Source organism: Polypterus senegalus, chromosome 13, assembly GCF_016835505.1.
Source record: "Polypterus senegalus isolate Bchr_013 chromosome 13, ASM1683550v1, whole genome shotgun sequence".
Taxonomy (NCBI): Eukaryota; Metazoa; Chordata; class Cladistia; order Polypteriformes; family Polypteridae; genus Polypterus; species Polypterus senegalus.
The window spans coordinates 88,726,323-88,747,991 of NC_053166.1; the positions used below are offsets into that span (position 1 = coordinate 88,726,323).

General features: G+C 38.0%; 1 protein-coding gene across 3 annotated transcripts in view; it reads left to right on the forward strand.

The window, feature by feature from the left end:
- The window catches only part of LOC120542530 (receptor-type tyrosine-protein phosphatase H-like), a 123,031-nt gene that overhangs the window by 22,087 nt on the left and 79,275 nt on the right, over positions 1–21,669 (forward strand). For 2 of the 3 annotated variants that reach the window (XM_039775057.1, XM_039775054.1), the window contains exons 2-4: positions 7,654–7,882; positions 8,126–8,353; positions 8,907–9,131. In XM_039775057.1, coding sequence (XP_039630991.1) covers positions 7,654–7,882; positions 8,126–8,353; positions 8,907–9,131 — 682 coding nt within the window. The remainder of the gene's footprint in view (positions 1–7,653; positions 7,883–8,125; positions 8,354–8,906; positions 9,132–21,669) is intronic. The other variant, XM_039775056.1, reaches the window with a different exon arrangement.

The window sequence follows — 21,669 nt, forward strand, 5'->3', positions numbered from 1 at the left end:
GCAAAAAAGAAACTTCAACTATCTGTCAAGCATAAATCAATAAAAAATGTCTGATGAATTATGACACTTTTTATCTAACACCAGGAACCAGAAGAAAATAGAACCAGAATGTTGGTTTTTGGGCATGTATCCATTACAAACAATGCATCAAATAAGCTGGCACTAAATATAGTAAAAAATCACAGGCAAGGTCAGAGTCAAAAGATCAAAATTAAGTATTTTCAGAAACCAAAGCAGAAAACCAAAATTAATTTTGAAGCCAAAAAATCCTGCCACTAGTCTGGGTGTCATTCCCACTAAGCAGTGGTCAATACTAGAATTTTCATTACTATGTACAGACTTCTATGTTGTTAACAATAACTTCCTTATCTAATAATATGTGCCTTTTTTGCTAATGAATAGTAAAAAATACAAGTTCAAAAAAGAAAAAATCAAGAAATGGGATGCTGGTGTCTAGTCTTTCTTGACTGGCATCAGATCACTGTGATACCCTCTGACGTAATCATTATCTGACAAAATGCAGCAATGTAGATTTAAACGTTATTTAAACTGAGAACTTCACAACCACCCACTGGCCAGCATAATCTATTGGATATGAAGTGCTGTGACCCCAAGGGGGCGCCCCAAACCACAGACACAGTAAAGCAGGGGTGCCCAAAACGTTGATCGCGATCGACCGGTAGATCGCAAAGGTAGTGCAGGTAGATCACTTTATATTAAAAAAAAATGTTTTTAAACAATAGTCTATCATATATACAGTACTCCCTATGGTATTGGCCACTTGACTGACATACAGGGCAGCCAGTCTGAGATCTCTTTTCTTCTAACACATGATCAAACACGCGAGCTACTGCAAAACTCCGGCTGTGATCTAGTTAGCCTTCCAATTTATATCGACTAAAGAAGGGATTTTAAAAAAAATGTTTGGGGAGGGTATGGGCTGGATGTGGAATTGGAAGAGGATTTTTTTCTCAAAATATCACAATTGAAGTGCGTTTGTCTGATCTGTGAATCTATCATTGCTATTCCAAAGAAGGAAAATGTGGAAAGGCACTTTGGAGCTGTTCATAAAAACTACGAAACTGACGTCCTTCCAAAAAGCGATCTGAAAAACAGAAAGGAGAGGGAACTAAAATCGCAGTTAATCGGACAGCCGTCATTTTTCACTCGGCTGAAATCAAAAGCAAAGACAGACACGCCGAAGCATCGTTCCGGGTGAGTCATTCGATCATTAAGCTTAAATCCAAATACTGTAGTGACTATAAATGTATTGAATTGATATTGTGGCCATAAAGGTTATTCAGTTATGCAAGGCACATCAACATATATTTTATGTATAAAGTATACTCAGTATATATATATATATACTAGCAAAATACCCGCGCTTCGCAGCGGAGAAGTAGTGTGTTAAAGAAGTAATGAAAAAGAAAAGGAAACATTTTGAAAATAACGTAATATGATTGTCAATGTAATAGTTTTGTCACTGCTGTGAGTGATGAGTGTTGCTGTCATATATATATATATATATATATATATATATATATATATATATATATATATATATATATTTACACACACACATAAACATATATATATACATATCTATACATATACACATATATATACACACACACACACACATATATAAACATATATATACATATACATACATATCTACATATATACACACACATATCTACATATATACACACACAGCTATTTCAGATCAGTGCAATACGCTGCTTGTTAAAACGGATAACTCCCGCTCTTACGTGCAAGTCTGCGTGGATATTATGAACTATCAGATTTGTTCAAGTTCTATTTAAATTTTAAATAGAAGGAATTTTTATTTAGTCGACAGAAATATCTTTGGTAGGAATGGTAAAACAGACAGGAATATTATTTCTGAATAAATCAACTCAAACCTTAAACAACTTATAATATTTTGCTCTCCATAAAAATATATCCTGTCTAAATTATACAAGTTAGAAATAAAGTAAACGTTAAAAGAACAAACATTCAAATTTCTTTACTCTTATGTAATTTTATATAAAAATAAACTTAGATTTTAAATATCCCAAAAGATTTTGCTCTCCATAAAAATATATCCTGTCAAAATTTATACAAATTCAAATATGAACATGCTGCATAACAAAACCTGGAAATATAAATAAAATGTGTTCCTTTCAGCAATAACAAATCAAATCATTCAGTTGTCTTTGCTCATATGTCATTTTAGAGCTGGACGCCTGGCATCTTTTTTGGCAACAGGTTCGTTTCTGTTTGGTGTGAGGTTCTGTGTTGTGGAGATTCTCAGGATGGATTGCAGGTGCTCATCAGTGAGGCGACTCCTGTGTGCTGTTTTGTTAGTCTTTATCACTGAGAAGAGCTTCTCACACAGATATGTGCTACCAAACATGCACAAGGTTCGAGCCGCATGTAGACGGACTTTTTGTTCTTCAAAGTCACCAAAGCGCCGTGCAAACTCAGTGCGCCAGTTTATCAGCAAAGTGCGATTTGGGAACACCGTAGTGACGACTTGGTTTAACATTACTTGGCAACAGGGAAAGTGGGGCAAATTGCACTGGTGCATTTGTGTCTCCCATAAAAGCAGCTTCACTTGAAATCACTTTGTGATTGTGCACGGGTAAAACGTCCGCTGAAGTGTCAGATTCTTATTTAATTCTTCTGCTTTCTGTATCTTCTGCATTGCATTCAGGTTACCCTGATGTTTTGTCTCATAGTGCCGTCTTAGATTAAATTCTGTAATTACAGCCACATTAGCTCCACAAATGAGACACACGGGTTCAGTAAACATATACTCAGCCTCCCATCGGTTTTAAAGGCTCTATTTTCAGAATCAACTTTTCTCTTCAGCATCGTGTGAGCTAGCTTCGCAATAACTTGCAGCATCATAAGGTAGACTTGATTAACGCGTAAGTGTTCGCAAGGCAGCTGAAGCGCTGCATTATGGGATCTGTAGTTTATTGTGTTACCAGCGCTTCATATACCCGGCCATTAATAACAATAATACAGTATATAAAATGATCTCCGGGCCGGATATAATTACACGGCCGGATGTGGCCCGCGCCCTTGAGTTTGACACATATGGACTAAATAGAACTTGAAAAGATATATTTTTTCAAATGTGATCGCAATTCAGATAGAGTTGACGCGCACTACAGCCTGCATGCCTCAATAAGTCATCCTCCCTCGCTCTTACTTTTTACCGCTCATCTAATGAATACACTGAGTATGGCTTTACCAAAACAATCATTGATGGCGAATAAAGTATCCATTATTCGAGTATGTAGATCGGGATATATATATATACATATATATATATATACCCGCGTATCGCAGCGGAGAAGTAGTGTGTTAAAAAAGCTAGAAAAAGAAAAGGGAACATTTTAAAAATAACGTAACATGACTGTCAATATACAGTATTTGTTTTGTGAGTGTTACTGAGTGTTGCTGTCATCAAGGATTTGATTATCATTATTTCTTTCAATCAGGTTCGTATTTGTAGGATGTGTTGTGTTCAAGTTACATTCCGTGTTTGTCAATCGCTGTAAAGATGACAGGTTTCATTCATCGATTCGTTTCTTACTGCATCAATAAACAGCTCGTCTTCTTCTTTATCTGAGACCTGACACACTGCATGCACGGGTTTTTTACACTGTCTTCCTTTAGCGGACATTGACTTTTTCCAACGTGTGCTTTGTTTCCGCAGTAGCTGGATTTATGAATATGCTGTATCAGACGCTTCATATTTTTGCTGCCTTTTCAATTGTGTAATTCGGTTTTGTTCAGCTCTTTGGAACTGTTGCTTTTATCTGTGCACTGCGCCAGTTCACGTGAGCCGCTCGTGTACATGCATCGAAGGTTCCCAGCTGTGCTGGTGCCATCTCGTGCTATGTCCATGGCTGTATTTAATGTTACCTTAGTCCTGGCACTTAAAACTTTCTCTCGCAGTTTCGCTGAGTTTGTGTCAAACACCACCCTGACCATCTCATCTTCCTCTCCATAAGCACAGTCCTTCACCCGTGAATATTTAGTGGAGTTTGCTATTGGATTGCCGCTGACGGACGGCCTTATATGGGCAGGCACTAAATTACAAACGCCAGCGCAGCCTGTCTATGAACTTAATTTAAAGTGTAGGTTTACATCGTGCTTTGTTTCAAGTAGCAGAACTCATGAATATGGTTGTATATGTCACTCGCTCGCTTCTTATTGTTTCGCTGCCTTCTCAATTATGTAATGCATGTTTTCTTCAGCGCTTTTGAGGTCTTCCTGGTTTTCTATGTACTGCGTGATTACGGGAGGCGTGATGATGTCACACGAAACTCCGCCCCCGGCGTTGAAGCTCATCTCCATTACAGTAAATGGAGAAAACAGCTTCCAGTTATGACCATTACGCGTAGAATTTCGATATAAAACCTGCCCAACTTTTGTAAGGAAGCTGTAAGGAATGAACCTGCCAAATTTCAGCCTTCCACCCACACGGGAAGTTGGAGAATTAGTGATGAGTCAGTGAGTGAGTGAGTCAGTGAGTGAGTGAGTGAGGGCTTTGCCTTTTATTAGTATAGATATATACACACATATTTAGTTTTGACTTTATATATTCCAAAAATCATTGTAATTGCCTGTTTGGCACCCCATAAATATATATATATATATATATATATATATATATATATATATATATATAGCATTTTTAAAGTAGGTAGATCATTTTGACCTGGTCATTTTAAAAGCAGCTCACAAGCCGAAAAAGTGTGGGCACCCCTGCAGTAAAGCAACATATGTTGATCGAATAAAATAAAGGATTTTGATTCCTTTCTGAAGCACCACTCCAACTCTCCTTTCAATAATAAACCACAAATACAATTATAAACAGAATAAACCAATGAATGTTTCCTCCTTCCATCCTCCAGCTGAGTGTTGCCAACTTCATCTCAACTCTGACTCCAAGAGCTATGGGAGTGGGCTCCTTTTAAGGCGAGCCTGGGAGTACTTCTGGTGATGTAACATGGCCAGTTGGAGGCACCTCCGGGCTACAAGAAAGCCCGGGAAATCCTCCCCTCTAATGTCACCCCGCACTTCCGGACTCTGACTCCCATGCAGTCCTGCTGGTATCCAGATTGGGACCCTACATGAGGGACACTGCTACCTAGAATGATGGGGGATGAATTGCCCTCCTGCTTGTTCCTGATGTCTTTGGCCATCTAAATCAGGATGGGAATCATAAGGGATTTGCCTCTGTCATGGGCGAGACGTTCACTTTTCCTCTGGGGCATCTACACTGCTTAAATTGAAACAGCTGCACCTCAGGTTTAGAATCGAACAGCTTTGAAGTAAAAAAGGATGAGCCATAATATCACAGCCTGAACATGCAGACTGCACATACTGCACACCTCAGACAAAATACTCGGTGATAGTCTGGTAGCAGCAGTAACGTGGGTGTTTGCTGGAAACTGACAGCCTGGCAAACAACTGAAAAAACAATTTCCTACACCCCTCTTGTTTCCACTCCAAGACTCTACACATCTTTGAAAGAAGGGCTTCACGCTGCTGCTGTAAGACTTCTTTGGCTTTTTTTTTTCACATTGGCCACCATTAGGTAGTCCTCCTTAGTGGCAGGTGGTCAAAATGGTGCTCAGCAACATCATATCATATCATCATATCTTGTTTTTCTTGTGTTCTTGATACTGAACTGCTTTCTTGTTTGGAGTAATGGGGCTTACCTTTAAAGGAGCAAATTGTACTGGACTGTTCATACCTCTTTGCTGCCTTGCACTGGGAAAAGTTCAAACTGGAAAAGAAAAAAAAAACAGTCCTCATTTCAAAGCCAAGAATAATGGCTCAAGCTTCCAATCTGCATTGCTAAACTGGAAAGTTCAGGTTGCATATGGGAACACACACACATCCGAGGGTAAACAGAGAACACTGCAGGGCCAATTGGTTCAGTTAGTTATCCAGAAACCTGGTACATAGTCAGTTTCACCTGCGACAAAAAGTCATATTTTCCTACATAAGAAATCCCATTGAGTGTTTGAGGGGAAATTGGAAAAACCTGCTTAAGTAGACAAAGTCAATAGTAGTACTGATGAAAAGTGTATTGTTATGTTTTTGCCAGGGTCCCCCGAGTTCGGGTTCAAATTCCCCTTTTATGCATGTTTTGTTCATTTCTCATTCTTTTGTTTATGTTAATATTGTTGCTCATTTAGTTTCTATGTGTCTATGTATCTTTTACTATGTTCAATGTATTTTGTGGGCAGTTCCTGAAGTGGTGTAGCCACCTCACCATCGCCATCATGAGGTTGCACTCATATCTATAAAGTCTGAGGAAAACCAACAGTCTCTGATGGCTCATTGAATGTGCTTGTGCTGTTGGTGAGCTCTTGTACATACTAGCTGACTTATGCAGAATTCAAGTACTATCGCACCCACCCATCTGCTGTTTGTGATGCCAAACTACACAACACAACAGCTTGGTTTAGTCTGAAAATATGCAAAAAAATGTATGTCTATTTTCAAAAATTCAATATATATATTTTGGCTGGCTTTATGGTGGTCTCATGAGGGGGCCCTTTGAATCTAGAGGCCCTCTGCCTCACAGAGATTGCAGGGATCTCCTATACCGGTGCTTAGCATCCTTAACTTTAAAGTCAAACATAGAAAACAACAACAATATTTATTTCTGTAGCACATTTTCATACTAAGAATGTAGCTCAAAGTGCCTTACAAGATATCAAAGAGAAAATTACAAGAAAAGAAAAAACACAAAATTAGGTATGAATGTTAATGAATAAGTAACAGTGAAAATTAAATAAGGGGTGGCACAGTGGTAGTGCTGCTGTCTCGCAGTTAGGAGCCCCGGGTTCACTTCTCGGTCCTCCCTGTGTGAAGTTTTCATCTTCTCCCCGTGTCTGCGTGTGTTTCTCCCACACTTCAAAGACATGCAGGTTTAGGTGCATTGGTGATTCTAAATTGTCCCTAGTGTGTGCTTGGTGTGTGTGTGTGCATGCCCTGCGGTGGGCTGGCAACCTGCCCAGGGTTTGTTTCCTGTCTTGCGCCCTGTGTTGGCTGGGATTGGCTCCAGCAGACCCCTGTGACCTTGTAGTTAGGATATAGTGGTTTGGATAATGGATGGATGGAAAAATAAATAAATAAAGTAAATCCATATAGTGTTATAAAACATAGAAATATAATTTAACTAGTAGAAGAGTAGTGTCCTTATGTACGATACCATATTTTAAGTCTCTAAAGATGAGTCTGGTGATGAAGTCAGATGGACAGAATAAACAAAAAATACTCCAGCTAAGCCGGAGAAAAAAACATGGGAAGGGGCAATATTATTTAAGGTTTTATACAACATTAGTAGTATTTAAAATGACAATTAGTAGTATGTTAGATGCCAAACTCTGTCCTGCTATAATAATGTCTGGCCTTTTGGTATAAGTAGTGTGATCAGATCTGTATGTGGAGGTTGTATGTAAAGTGCTCAAGATTTTATAACATAGGAATCTCAATAACTGATTGGCACACTGGGATTTTCTCTACTAAAAAGTAAATGAATGAGCTGTAATGTGTCCCTTATGGCTCCTAAATATGCCTAGTAAAATGGAAATTTCTGTCATTCTGTTGTAGGTGTCTGCAAATAGCAGCACTTTGTCACCTGGGACAATTACGACTACATCGACAGGCAATACAACAAATGGGACAATTACGACTACATCGACAGGCAGTACAACAACTGGGACAATTACGACTACATCGACAGGCAGTACAACAACTGGGACAATTACGACTACATCGACAGGCAGTACAACAACTGCATCTACACCTACAACATCTACAACCAAAATTGTACCAGAAAGTAAGTTACTGTTTCCACACTAGGAACTAAGACAGTTTCTACTTTGGAGAAGCTTTGTGAAAGAATTTTTACTTTGTCAAGATTGGAGTTTGTGATAAAGTTGCAGGATTCAGTTTACTGGTCTTTTAGTCTGATGCCCCAAAATCAAAGATTCTGATACTTTAATGTTCAAAATTGGATGTTGTTTTACAGATGAAGATTCATGTTTAATTTGTTTTTTCTTTACTATAAATTTTCTCACAGTTAAAAACCTTACAGTTCTTGCTCTGAGTACCAGTGAGCTGAATGTCAGCTGGTCTTCCAACCCACAAAACTGCACCTTCAGCGTGATGTACAACTTAACAAACATCACCTCAGCAATTCCACCTATACTGCTTGAGAATCTGATAGCGGGCCACATCTATAATGTATCTGTTTCGGCTGAGTACGATGGACAAATGTCTGCAGTAGTGTCTCAGGCCAATCAAACATGTGAGTAAATCCATGGAATTGCTTCATTGTAGCAGTGAATTGTCTTATTTGGTTCAGAACATTAGATGAAGTTTTTTATAATTTTGCAGGAGTAAAGATAAAGTCATAAAATATGAAATGTTCCAAAAGAATGGTTTTATCTGTGAGGTTGAATGCTGAAGTCAAGGACAACAGAGAGAATGCAGTTTCACAGTGGAAAAGATAATGTTAGATATGTTTACAGGGGACAAGCTGAAGAAGGTCAGCATCAGTGGAAAAAGAAAAAGAAATTAGCCTGCAAGTTTAAAAACAAAATGTTCCCTTAATCAATATGTCTGAAAAAGACTCAAATTATAACACCAAAATGGGAAGTGCAAGCAATACTTTAAGCACAAGTAGCTATGTCCTATTTGGAATTCTTCATTTCTTAACAGATGTGCTGATCAAAGGAAAAATAATGTTGCTGTGCAGGGTCTATAGTATCACAGCATGCCGCAGATGCCATCCTGCCTTAGTGAGATATGTGGCCGAGCTGGCACTGTGATCAAATTTCCTACTCTCTTTCTCTTTACAGATATGGACTGCAAGAAATATAAGTGGAGGGTAAATACCTCAGAAATCTCAGTGAACATCACAGAGCCATTTCTGTATGTAGAAGCTAAACATGACAACGAGACTTACCTGTATAACCACAGTGGTAAAGAGATTCATTTTCCGAACTTGTCTTCTGGATGCGAATATAATATTTCCATTATCAGCGAATTTGGTTTTACACTCTGCACAACAACTGTGTTCCTGGGTAAGTACAATAATGTACATTTCACTCTGTGCACTTTTCTAGTTCTGCTTCTCCAGATCTTCCAATGTTCCATGTATAAATAAAGAAACTCGAAATGCAAAAAAGTATGAAGTATAGTATTTATAGATTAATGCGTTTGAATGTTTAAAGTTGAGGCAAACAGTCAACCTATCATTCTATGTGGTTATGTAAAGCATCTGTCAGAGTCAGCACCATTGCAGTTACTTCTTGTCAAGACGATAAGAATTATACGTTTCAAATTTATCAACCGAGTTTGAAATCCACTTTAACTTGTTGTGGTGTTTACAAGCAGTTCAGTGCTCAAGGCTTCACTAGATGTTTTTTGAATTCAGGATTTACTTTTTTTTTCCTGGAGATTTTCCTTTATTTTAATGAGTTGTTTTAGCAATGAACAAATGACTACAAGGTTGGACTTCCTCAATACCTCCTTTCTCATTAAATTAATTTGAATAATTTGTATGGGAGTTAAAATGATCTCAAAATGTGTATGAAGTAGACAGACAGCTATAACATAAAAAAGGGTTCAACTTCTGCAATGAAAGCCTCCAGTATACTCTGGGCTTGTCTGAATTGTAGCTGTGTACAATTTGTGTCGTCACTCTTGTCAATTGTAACATTAAAGTGATGGCTAAAGACCAGCTTCCTAATTTTTGCTTCCAATAGCTCTTCAAAAGAGCCTGTGTATTGTTTTAATGAGAAACAGCTTCTCTAGATCCAATTGATTATTTTCTTCGCACCACATAGTGTATTCTTGATAACATGTTCTTTCCAAGATCCTCATAATACTTCATTCTTTCTTTGACTGGTACCACCGTTCTACCATGTATTCAATTCTCAGGCTTTTTTATTTTATAATGGAATTTTCTCCACAAAGATTCTTATAAAGTACATCTAAAAATTGAGTTCCAGTATGTTAAATAAATATTGGTTACTTTATTTTCAAGATAATGGTAATAAATGATCCAAACATCCATTCATCCATTATCCAACCCACTATATCCTAACTACAGGGTCACGGGGGTCTGCTGGAGCCAATCCCAGCCAACACAGGGCACAAGGCAGGAAACAAACCCCAGGCAGGGCGCCAGCCCACCACAGGGCACACACACACACACACCAAGCACACACTAGGGACAATTTAGGGTCACCAATCCTGCATGTCTTTGGACTGTGGGAGGAAACCGGAGTACCCGGAGGAAACCCACGCAGACACGGGGAGAACATGCAAACTCCACGCACGGAGGACCCGGGAAGGGAACACGGGTCTCCTAACTGCAAGGCATGATCCAAACACTTTTTAGGAAAAGAGTCTGCAGAGAACAGGTGAGTAACAAGTTAGTAGCATTAGAAAAGCAGATCAAGAAACATAAGTATGAAATTACAAGACATATGGCTATGACAGCAAGGCTTTACAGATGAACTTTACAAGCACATTTATTTTACATAGCACCTTTAAAAATGGGGGGCGATGGGTGGGGGGCACAATGGTAGCACTGCTGCCTCACATTCAGGAGACCAGGGTTCACGTCCCTGGTCTTCCTGCGTGGAGTTTGCATTCTCTTCCCATGCCTTCATGGGTTTCTTCTTTCCCCCCACTCTCCAAAGACATGCAGGTTAGATGGACTGGCAATACTAAATGGGCCCTGGTGTGTGTGTGTGTGTGTGCACCCTGTGATGGACTGGTGCCCTGCAGGGCTGGATTAACCATTAAGCAAAGTAAGCACGTGATTAGGGCCTCTAAAGGTCTTAATCCAGCCCAGGCGCCCTTGTCCAGGGTTTGTTCCTTCCTTGTGCCCTATGCTAGCTTGGATAGGCTTCATCAACCCCCCATGACCCTGTTCAGGACTAAGCGGGTTAGAAAATGACTGACTGACTTTTAATTCTGAAAGCAATTCCTACAGTAAAGTTGCTTACAAAGTTTTGCAACTAGAGTTGAGGCAGCAAAGGGACAGAAGAGTTAAGTGTCTTACAGTCCAAATCCGTTATCACTGTACCACTACAATTACACAAAATGAGGAACACCAACTCTACAGACATGGCATTTGGATTATACAGCAAAGAAGCATGAGGAACCATAAATGAGCCTGTTACATGTAATGTCAGCACTCCACTCTTTTACGCGTTAACAGTTGTAAAGTCTAAAACAGATGTTTTCAAATTGGGGGCCGTGATGGCCACCATGCTGCACCTGCAGACGTTGACATTCCGAAAAAAGAAGCCAAATGTTTAAAGTCTGTTTTTAAAATACCTCATGTCATTTAAGAACATATAACTTAAAATGTTCTTTAATTGTTGATTTAAAGTGGGCCTATATCAACGTAGTTATTGAGAAGAGCTGCAAGTTCTCAAACTGCGATAATGAGAGGAGCTATACATGACAGCTAAACCTGTGTCTCTGTGCTCAGCTTTGCTTCAGTTCCACTGCTCCTCTCCATTCAACAGTTCTCCTGCTGCGAGACTGCACTCCCATCTCGCCCATCCCACCACGTTGTCATCTCCTCCTGTCATGGTTCAGCCAGCATATTCCCCTCGACTGGTGTTTAAAGTAGAGTTTCTTGTTTGTTTCATGTCATTTTATTCCATTTATTTGTTTTAACGTTTATTATTTTTATTATGTACATTTTTCTTTGTGTTCATTTGTCCTTGTCCCTTGTGCTTTGTGGATGGTCCCACAAGGGGCAGGGCCACATGCCCATCACCACTAGGAACGGTCCTCCCCATGATTCCTCGCAGTTCATTGAATGTGCTAGGGAGTGGAGAGTTTTGGTGAGTTTTGCTATTGCTTGTGCTTTCTGGATTTTCCACCCTGTGCTCTGTTTTTCAACTTTGTCTTTGGATTCCATTTTGAGACTGTAATTATTTACTTTTTAAACTCTTGTTCTGTTTTTGACCTGACCTCTGGATTTCAGATTAGTACTGTGTTTATGTTATTTTTTTTTTTTGAATCTCTGTTCTTTTTTTGACCATGATTTTTGGATTTTGCATTGGGACTTTTTGTTTTTTTTACTGTGTATTGCCTTGCCTTTTCAGGCATCTTTGTAGGTTTGCACAGCCTCTTTGCTAAAATAAACCATTCACTTTTATAAAGATCTGTCTCGGCCCTTTGGGTTCCTAGTCAGGGTATTTTGACGTTGTATCTTCTTCTAGTGGGGTGAGCTTGGAATTGTTTTTGGCAGCTGTCCTCTCTGAACTCAAGCAAGATCACGATACCCCCCTCTCACTCCCCACCTACTTGATTCATCCCAGAATCAAGGTTGCCCGGTAAACCATACTTCAGAACTGAGGGACTGTTTCGAAAAAGAGTGTCTGAACGGGTGAGTGCTTTCTTTCTCACCCCTTCCACTCTCCAATGAGAAGTTTACACAGGATGTCTCTCTGTCTCAGATCCAGTCAGAGAACATTATAGTTTTTTTATTTCAGTAGATGTTTTTAGTGTGCTATCAGTTTTAATTACAGTTGTAAAAATGGCCAGACTAAGAATATACAATAAGGAACAAAGTCAAATGTTAACCATAATTAATAACTAATGTGGATTAGTCAAAGGACACTTGAAGATGTCAAGGAAGTGTTGGAGTGCTAGCAAGGTCGTCCCTTTTAATCCTAACTCAGATATTATTAAAAATAAACAGGAGCTCAATGGCGCAAAATAAAAAGACAATAACAGAAATAAACAGTAGTTTTCATGACATTAAATAGTTAACTGCTTGGCAGAGGAGGTCATTTTCAGGCGCTCTGTTCTGGTCCTGATTGAGACGACTCTCTCTGTGACATCCGGTCTTTCATAGTGCTCTGACTGGAAGAAGTGGAGTCATTTGCCCTCGCTGGGCATCTTCTGTGCCCCCTCTCGGCCTGGGGTGGTACTGTTTACCTCAGATAAACCCAAAAGGTGATCCTCTGATATGCATATGTGACAATAGGTACCTTACCTGTCAAAGACAGGTGATAAAATAAAAGTAAAAATATTTGATATCTGATATCTCTTGTTTTACATGTACCCTCAGTGTTCCTCCAACATCTTTTCTCAGTATCCTTGTGTGTCTCAAACTCTCTTTGTAATGTTCCCATAAAGCCTTCTTCTCAGATTTTGTTATTTCAGGGTGTCTTTCTCTCCTCCTGTACACTAGAGAGAAACCCAGTATCCAATTTCGGGGCATCACATGGAGATACAGAATAGTGTTACTTTGAATGTGGTTCTTCCATTTTTACTGCATAATAGAATATTGAATTACAATATTTCACTGCTGAAATCACAGCTTTATTTATTAAAGGTTGCTGTTGAAAGTGATGGATTTACTGAAAACATCCAATTATTTTAGAATTTACTGGGTGATAATGATCTGAAACCTGAATCACTTCTCTACTGTGCACTAATCACTTTACAGATTAATAATCTGATCTGATCTGATGATACTCATGAAATGTTTTGCAATATTAAAGCTCTCTGCTCCTACGATTTGATGCAGGATTTACAAACATTCTCTGTCTTGGGCATTGTTATTAAATGGACAAGTGATCATGAACTGATAATCAAATAACAACCATTGATGATTAAAAATATCCCATTTTTAATAGTGGAGAACTGTGGGCTTTTTGTACATGCCTAAGAATTGTATAATTTGTTGGATTAAATTATACTGTTGTGTGTAATTGGTGGTTTATGAAGAGGAACAGTTTTAAGCTAAAATGTAATTTTGTAACCCACTTAATCCAAACCAGGGTTGTGAGTTAAGGGAGTATGGGGCCCAAAGCCTATCCCACCTAGCAAAGGGTGCAAGGCAGGAACAAACCCTGGACAGGGCGCCAGTCAATCACAGGGCAATCACAAATAGACATTAGATCAATTAAATGAGAACATGAATAGGTACTTTCAGTATGTATTTTGAAATAAAAGTATTAACAATTCAGCTGTGCTGATGTTGCGCCCATAAAATGTATGATTGCTTTGGTTTAGCAGCAAATAAAAGAATGTTTACTGATTTTAGGAGCCCTTACCAACTAATCAGCCATTCCAATTCTTCTATCTACCCCAGGAAAGTCTATAGTAAGTAATAAGCAATAAACAATAAAACATTATATAAATCAAAAGCATAATTATATTAGATAAAAATATAAAATGAAACTAAACCAAAAGTGCTACATGAGTGATTCAGATTACTTATAGAAATTGATTGTTTAAAAATCTCAGCTTCTCCATTAGGCTTTGCGAAGAAGGCCTCATTGATGCCATTCTCTATGGAATGTCTGACATCTTTCTTTGTGTTGGCAACAAACTTGCTCAAGTTAAGTTAATGGCCTGCTGGATTATGACTTATCGGGGCCACCATTAAACATTACAAGTAACATTCCCAGATCAAAGTCCGCTGTAACACAATCTAACTGGACTGGTCAATAAATGGATAAGATTATTAGCCTGACTAGTAAATTTGGGGAGCCTCAATATACAACTGAAAGCAAACCTCAGAAATAATGTGTAAACCCAAAACATCAAAAATTAATAAAATTACTGTGCAGTTAAAAAAAATGTAGTTAAACAAGATTTTAAATGTGCCACCATCTAACAATGCTATATGATTACATTTATATTGTAATGAAGATACACTGCCCTTTAGCCAGCCAGTTGCACCTGCAAAGAAAGGTAACATTTTAAATTAGGTGTCCATTGTCTTCATGCTACAATATATATTATATGCCTTTTTAACACAGTATGAAAATCTAGATAACAGTAACATAATTTCAAGATTTTAATAAACTAGGGGGCTCTGCCCCCTGCTCGCTTCGCTCGCCAAACACTATGTTTGGTTGATTGGATATACAAATTTAAAAGCTTTTTTTTTTTCTTTGGAATTGTTTCAATTTCATTATTTGCACTTTTCTTCAAGGTTGCATTGAATTTTGATTCCGTTTTTTGAGACACATTGTGACATATAACTGCCCGTGGGTGAATATTGTTTCTGCTCCTCTCTAATACATAATCCAACTTTTTCTAATGTTTGTCCCTGTGATTTGTTAATTGTCATAGCAAAATCTATTCTCATGGGAAACTGTAAACATTTTAATACGGATGGCATATCAAGATCTCCTTTGGTGTCTAATGTTATTTGCGGAATATATACATTACCTTGCTTGTCACCTGTTAAAATTTACATCGCTCCTCCGTGATCATAAATACACTTGACCGAATTGTTTTTTTTTTAAATTAAACTTGTCATTGCTTTAACTGTTGCGGGCAAACAGATTCTCATAGCGTATGGTCTATTATTGTGTAAATCTACTCAATCTAAAATCTAAAAATTTGTTCATTGAATGATGCGAAGATGAAAAGACTTTGTTTTCTGCTCTTTGCCTTTTATTTCTGACCTCGCTTTGTCCTGCTATTTTTTCAATGACACCTGGTCCTGATGATTAATTTCCTTTTGTTTGCGCTAATGTGATCTTTACTATCTCTTTTTTTTGATATTGTAGCAACTGACGTAATAAAGTGTCACAAAAGTTTTACTTGAACAATCACTGACTTCGTAACCCAAACACAACTTTCTAGCACCCTCGCCAATCCCTCATCCCCTGCTACTAAACGGCATCAATCAATACCCCGCTATCAGTCTTCCGTGCTGTACTCTGCCCTCCCTCAATCGGACTGAACAGCCCCTTAAAACAAAAAAGGCTTCAACCTGGCTGGGACGCTATAATACTTTTGAATTTTACTGTTTTCATATTCTTTACCTTTCTCTGTATGTGTATTGCGCTATCGTTTGTTTGAGCCTTTCGAATTCCACTGCTTTCATAATCTCTTATCTGCCTTTTTTCTCTCCAATGCTTTTGGGTCTCTTTTGTCTGCGCTGCTCTTTCTTATTTGATTAGTCATTGTCGTTTCATCTAGAAAGTATTGTCCTTATACGTTTTATATGTGCTGAGAGCACAGGATCTGTGTGCCTTTACACGACTGAGTGTTTTGCTTGCCGTGCTCTTATTTGATATTATTTGCGTCTTGGGGGTCTTTTAAGTGTCTTCCAAGAACTTCCGAGAAGATCACGTCTCGTCCTGCTTTTGCTTTCCAGGATTTTTTTTATAACAGAGAGATATTGTTAAAAGCACAGTTAGGTTAATGTTTACAGACTGTTAATAGATGATTTATAAAAAAAAAAAAAAATTACATTTATTTAGAGCTTTTCTCACTATTCAATGCGCTTTGGTGATGGATTATAAATACTGATTACATGATGATAAAAATAAAGACAGAGATTTGTATAAATAGACAGTAAAACAAAGTAGTTTTAAAGTGATAAACATAAATCGAAAATTGAGCATTGGAAAGGTGCTATATGAATAAAACGTATTATTATTATTATCATTATTATTTTTATTATTATTATCTGTCTATTAATTAATTATTTAACTATGGACAAGTGTCAATGGAAGAGATGAGGCTCAAAACTCCAATCAGCAGCATGCCTGGAGAAAATTAGCCTCTTGGGGGTCCACAGGTAGTTATAACAAACAAGTCAAAGACAGAGAGTCAGACACGCCCAGAGTCATGAAGACCTCAGCCAACTGGTTGCTTGCCCCCCACCCTGCCCTGCCACGCCATTCTACAGTCTGATCTGATGATGACAGAAACTCTCAGTATGTTGATTCCATGTTAGTGCTTCAGTTGGATATCAAGAAGAGAAACAGAATAGTGCAGGGTTAATGACAATTCATAATTATTGTGTTGCCCATAATTTTATACAAACTGAGGTTCAATATGCACAGTCAACGTTCTGCTAAGGAAAGCCTGAACTGGATAGGACACACGTTAACATTCTTTTAACAGGCAAAGAACTGATTGAACTTACTTAGTGCTGAATGTTATCAATATCCTTTGTTTATGTCACTGGTAAACTTCCAAAATGTTGATCCAGCTAGGGAGTTCAACTAATGGCCAGCAAGACACTGGCATTCCGGGTTTCATTGCTGGATGGCTGACTGGCTTGACTCCAATGGTTTCTTGCCTAGTCAGGTGTTGTTTTTTTACTCTAAATGGATTGTTTCTGGAATTAGTTCTCCAATCCTGGTTAGGTTATCAGATAATCCCCTCTGCTGATGCTAAACATTCAGTCTACTGATGCATGAGATGCTCCTAATTATGTTGTAGGCTCAGATCCTCCACAATTTTTAATCAAATTAAGTGGTTTTGAGAAGGCAATGTCTGCTGTTTTTTTTTCCAAACTGACTTCTGAATTTGGCTACAAGTGAAGCAGTGTTCCTCCATATTTGAATAATGTGTTTCCAGAAACAGAGAGCCCATTTTACTCAATATATATATATAACCTCTGCATAGAATATCCAGTATCTAACTGTAAGTACAATCTTAAAAATCAAGGTGCCAGAATGGATCTTCAAAGTTATGCCACAGGGGAACCATTTTTTGGTTGCCAAAAGACCCATCCACATGAAAGCTCCAAAAAGAACCTTATTTTTTTAAATCTGTAACAGGCTCCAAACAGTAAATAACCTTGAAGATCTGTCACTCCAATGGCTTATGATTTTAAAAGGACTCTTGCTGCATACATAAAATAGCACAGGCTAAATCCAGATTTTCCTAATCTGTTAGTATCCTACTAGGTAGTCTACCATGTGTTAAATTTTTCAGGGTTTTTTTTTTTACATATAGGAAGTTTTTCAAAACACAAAGAACAAACCTTATATGCAAAGAACCTGTCCCAGAATGAAATGTGGCTTTAAAAAGCAATAGTTCTGTGATGAACCACACAACACAGTAAAGAACCATAAAATGCCATTATTTTTAACAGTGTAGGTTATTAACTTATATTAACCTAAAGCAGAAACTGTGTTAACAGTTTGAAACTAATAAGGGTTAAAATACATCTATACATCTCTCTTATGCTGTCTCTTCATACGAGCTGCTGTTGCAATGACCCTTTCAATCCAGGATGCACACACAGAGATGGATTGAGATGGAGCTCCATCAAGTCTTCCTTTGCCCTACGCCATTTTGAAGAAGATGCCTTAGAAAGTAGTACAGGATGAACATCTGCAAAACCCAGTCAATTCATGATGGAAGCCCATGCCCAATTCCACTCTAATTTAACACCATGAATTGCTTTCATCCTGGCACTGAAATCAAAGCCTGCGATTGGTTGTATTCTGCTCCTGTGACCACAGATTTTTAATACAGCTGCAGCCTCTCACACCTGGAGTCCTGCATTCTTTCTTGCCTGGCGCTTCAGAGGGTATTTATCTAGAGGTGCAGCATTTCTCATTGTACCACACCATCAGTGTCAAGTGACTGTTAATGGGCGTGGCAACCATACACATTTTTACTATGGCCAGAAACAAACGATTACAAATTATGGTGTCTGTGAAAAACAGCAATGGCAAGAAATACCTGGGACAGCTTAGCTGTTAGCTAAAGAAACACGCTTAAAGGACTGAATAGTCTCCTCTTAATTTTTGATAAAGATAAAATGTTCCAATGACTTTGCGATTATAACACAATTTTAAAATGTCATTTAGAAATATGCTATAACATTAGAGAATATGTGTGCAAAGCAAATCTGTGTATACTTTCCAAGCATTACCATTTCCAAGGATCCAAGTGAACCGCTGTGAAATTAATTTACATTGTCAGGAAATGCTAGCAATATTCTTCACATTACTAGTTAAAATCTTCAAGTGTGAGTATTATGGAGGATTAGAAGTTTTTTTTTTACAAATATCCAAAGTTGAATATTGAAAAATATATATCATGCCATATTCTAACCTGCTTATTGCAGACCAAGGTAAGGTAGGGGGATGGAGCCTATCCTAACTAGCATGGTGTCAAAGCAGGAACAAATCTTGATAGGGTGCCAGTCCATTACAGGTTGAACACACACACACGTAGCCACACACCAAACCCACACTAGGGTCAATTTACAATCGCCAATCCACCTGGACTGCATGTTTTTGGAAAGTGGGAGGAAACCCGCACACACATGGGAAGAACATGCAAACTCTACGCAGGGGGGACCTGGTACATGAACCTTGGTCTCCTTCTGCAAGGTAGCAGCACTACAGCTTCACCACCGTAGTGTCTGAAAAATATGTGTGTTGATAGAATTTTATATTTACAACAGAGCTGATCATCAGTATTAAAAAACCTCTAACATGTCCAATACCTAATGATGTCCATGATTCAAATATTGTGTAATTTAAAGAGGGTCCAAAAATAAAGTTAACCTGTAATGGAGTAGAAGACAGCAGTGTATTTTCCTTAAAGTGTTTTCCGCATTGGTTCCATATTTTGAGTGTGTGAAGCACAATCCAGTTACTTTTATTTCAAATTAATTATTAATGACCTAAACACAGAGAGAAGTCTACAGATGACTTCATACAAGATTTTCTTTTCAGATCAAATCAGGAAGGTGCTTTCTTCTTTCCATTGTTTCAGATTACAAATATTCACAACTCACTAGTATAGCTGGATGTCAGGTAGTGCCATGCCACCTTCTGCATTCAATTTCTGTAATAGTATCTTTTCAATTTATAATCTTTTGGCCTCCCATATAATCAAGCTTATAATGGAGTCAAGCTATTTAAAAAAAAAGTTCATTTTATATGAAGACATTAATTAAAAAGCCCTTGCAGCTTTTTAAATGGGTTTGAATAAGAGAAGTCTCTTACCTTAGATAAATTACAAATGAGTTGCCCCCTAAGGGCTCCCAAATACTTGAAGGGACATGAAGTGTTCATCTATGCAGACAAACACAATTTTATTTTATAATAAAATCAGTGCTGCAAAATTTGTACATACAATTATGCTGTTCTGGTACTCCTCAAATGAGACAAGTCCCCTTGGACACAAAAACCTGAAGGTTTACGGAAAGACTGTGGTCACCTGGAATTTTTTCCGCATGCAGAAGTTTGGGTCTTTGTACACTGAAAGTATGAATTGTCCCTGATACAGAGGCTTTCAGTTATGGACTTGCACAGATTCACACCGTTATCTTCTCTACAGCTCCTAACTTCACAGAAATACTACGAACTTTATCCCCATCTCACAGTTCCTCAAACTACATCACACTTATTTAGTTAAAAGAAACACTCATAGGGTATTGCTCAAAATTCTAAACCTAAGAATGGGTGCCTTTCTAGTGTCATAAGGCCTTCCATGCATCTCTTTCTAACTTCTACTTTCCCTTTTAACTGTCATACTCTTAATGAGTTACTGCTATGAGTAGAATGGCACATCTGTATTTAGATTTTCTAATTTAATTTGCTAATTTTTTGTACTTACTGTATATTATTTCCAATGAATATTCTTAATATTTGCTTTTCTGATTGTTTCTGACAGAACAACAGAACTGATGCCATTGAGTTTGGGGGAACCCATGCATTACTGAAGCTAAGACATACGCTTATAGACTGATTGCCCTTCTTTCGGTTCACTTTGCACACAAATTGCAAAACACTGTTGAAGTTTTGAGGGCTGGGATAAAATTAGATATCTGAAGGAAGTCTGTTACTAAAGGGAATACCAGTAGCCTGTAATCTTTCAGAATGCTTAAAACAGTGAGCACCATCATCCATGCAAAATTCACTGACTGCCATATTATATCCATCATGTATCATGCACACCCTCTATCAAAATTGTTTCTATTACAGTTTTTTTTTTAAGTCTCTGATAACTTTTTTTGCTCCAGGGAACACCAACACCGTTCAATCAGCTGTATAGCCTTGCATTCCACTGCGGCATCCTCCATGTGGCACTTTGTGTTACAGGCAGAATTAATTATGGCCTAGACCTAGTGCCTGTTGAGGGGGCTGGGGGTTTTCATTCCATTGGTGGATGTTGAGTAGACCATCTTTGAGCATTGTGGAAGGGAATGAGGCTGCCTAACTATGGAATTCAAGCAAAAAAAATTCTGTTTGCTTGGTACATCCAAATATACAGACAATGGAATACAAATGTAATATATCCCAGCAAACTTTTAACCGTAGTAACTTTTAAAATAATAAAATGTATCTGAAGAAATTGATTTAAAAAGTGCCCTTATGGCTATGCTTATGTTATTATATATAATCAAAGAGATTATCAAAGAGCCCCCATTTACTTTGTCAGAAATACAGTGTGCATGTGTATACATGCTGTACTTGTCAAGTGAATGGTTGTCTTTTCACATTAAAATTGTTACTGCATAGCACTTCTAGATTATCAGGCTCTCCCTGTGCTGGTTTTTCAACGCATAGCTTGATGGTGATATACTTTGTATATTACAGTAAACTCTGAGTTTGATAGGTTATAATAACATCCATCCAATAACATCACCTGTACCTGTTGAGTTAGACCTGTGAGAAAAAAACCTTCAGGTTGTTTAACTGGTGTATTTCCATACGTTTTTCTGTTCATACTGATAAGACCAGTTGTACACACCCCGTTGAGGAGACTGAATTTTTTAAATGCGTTGGTGGCCATTTGTCATTTAAACCAGTAACAACTGACTTCGATTTCCATCCTGTAACTCTGAACCACGGCCTT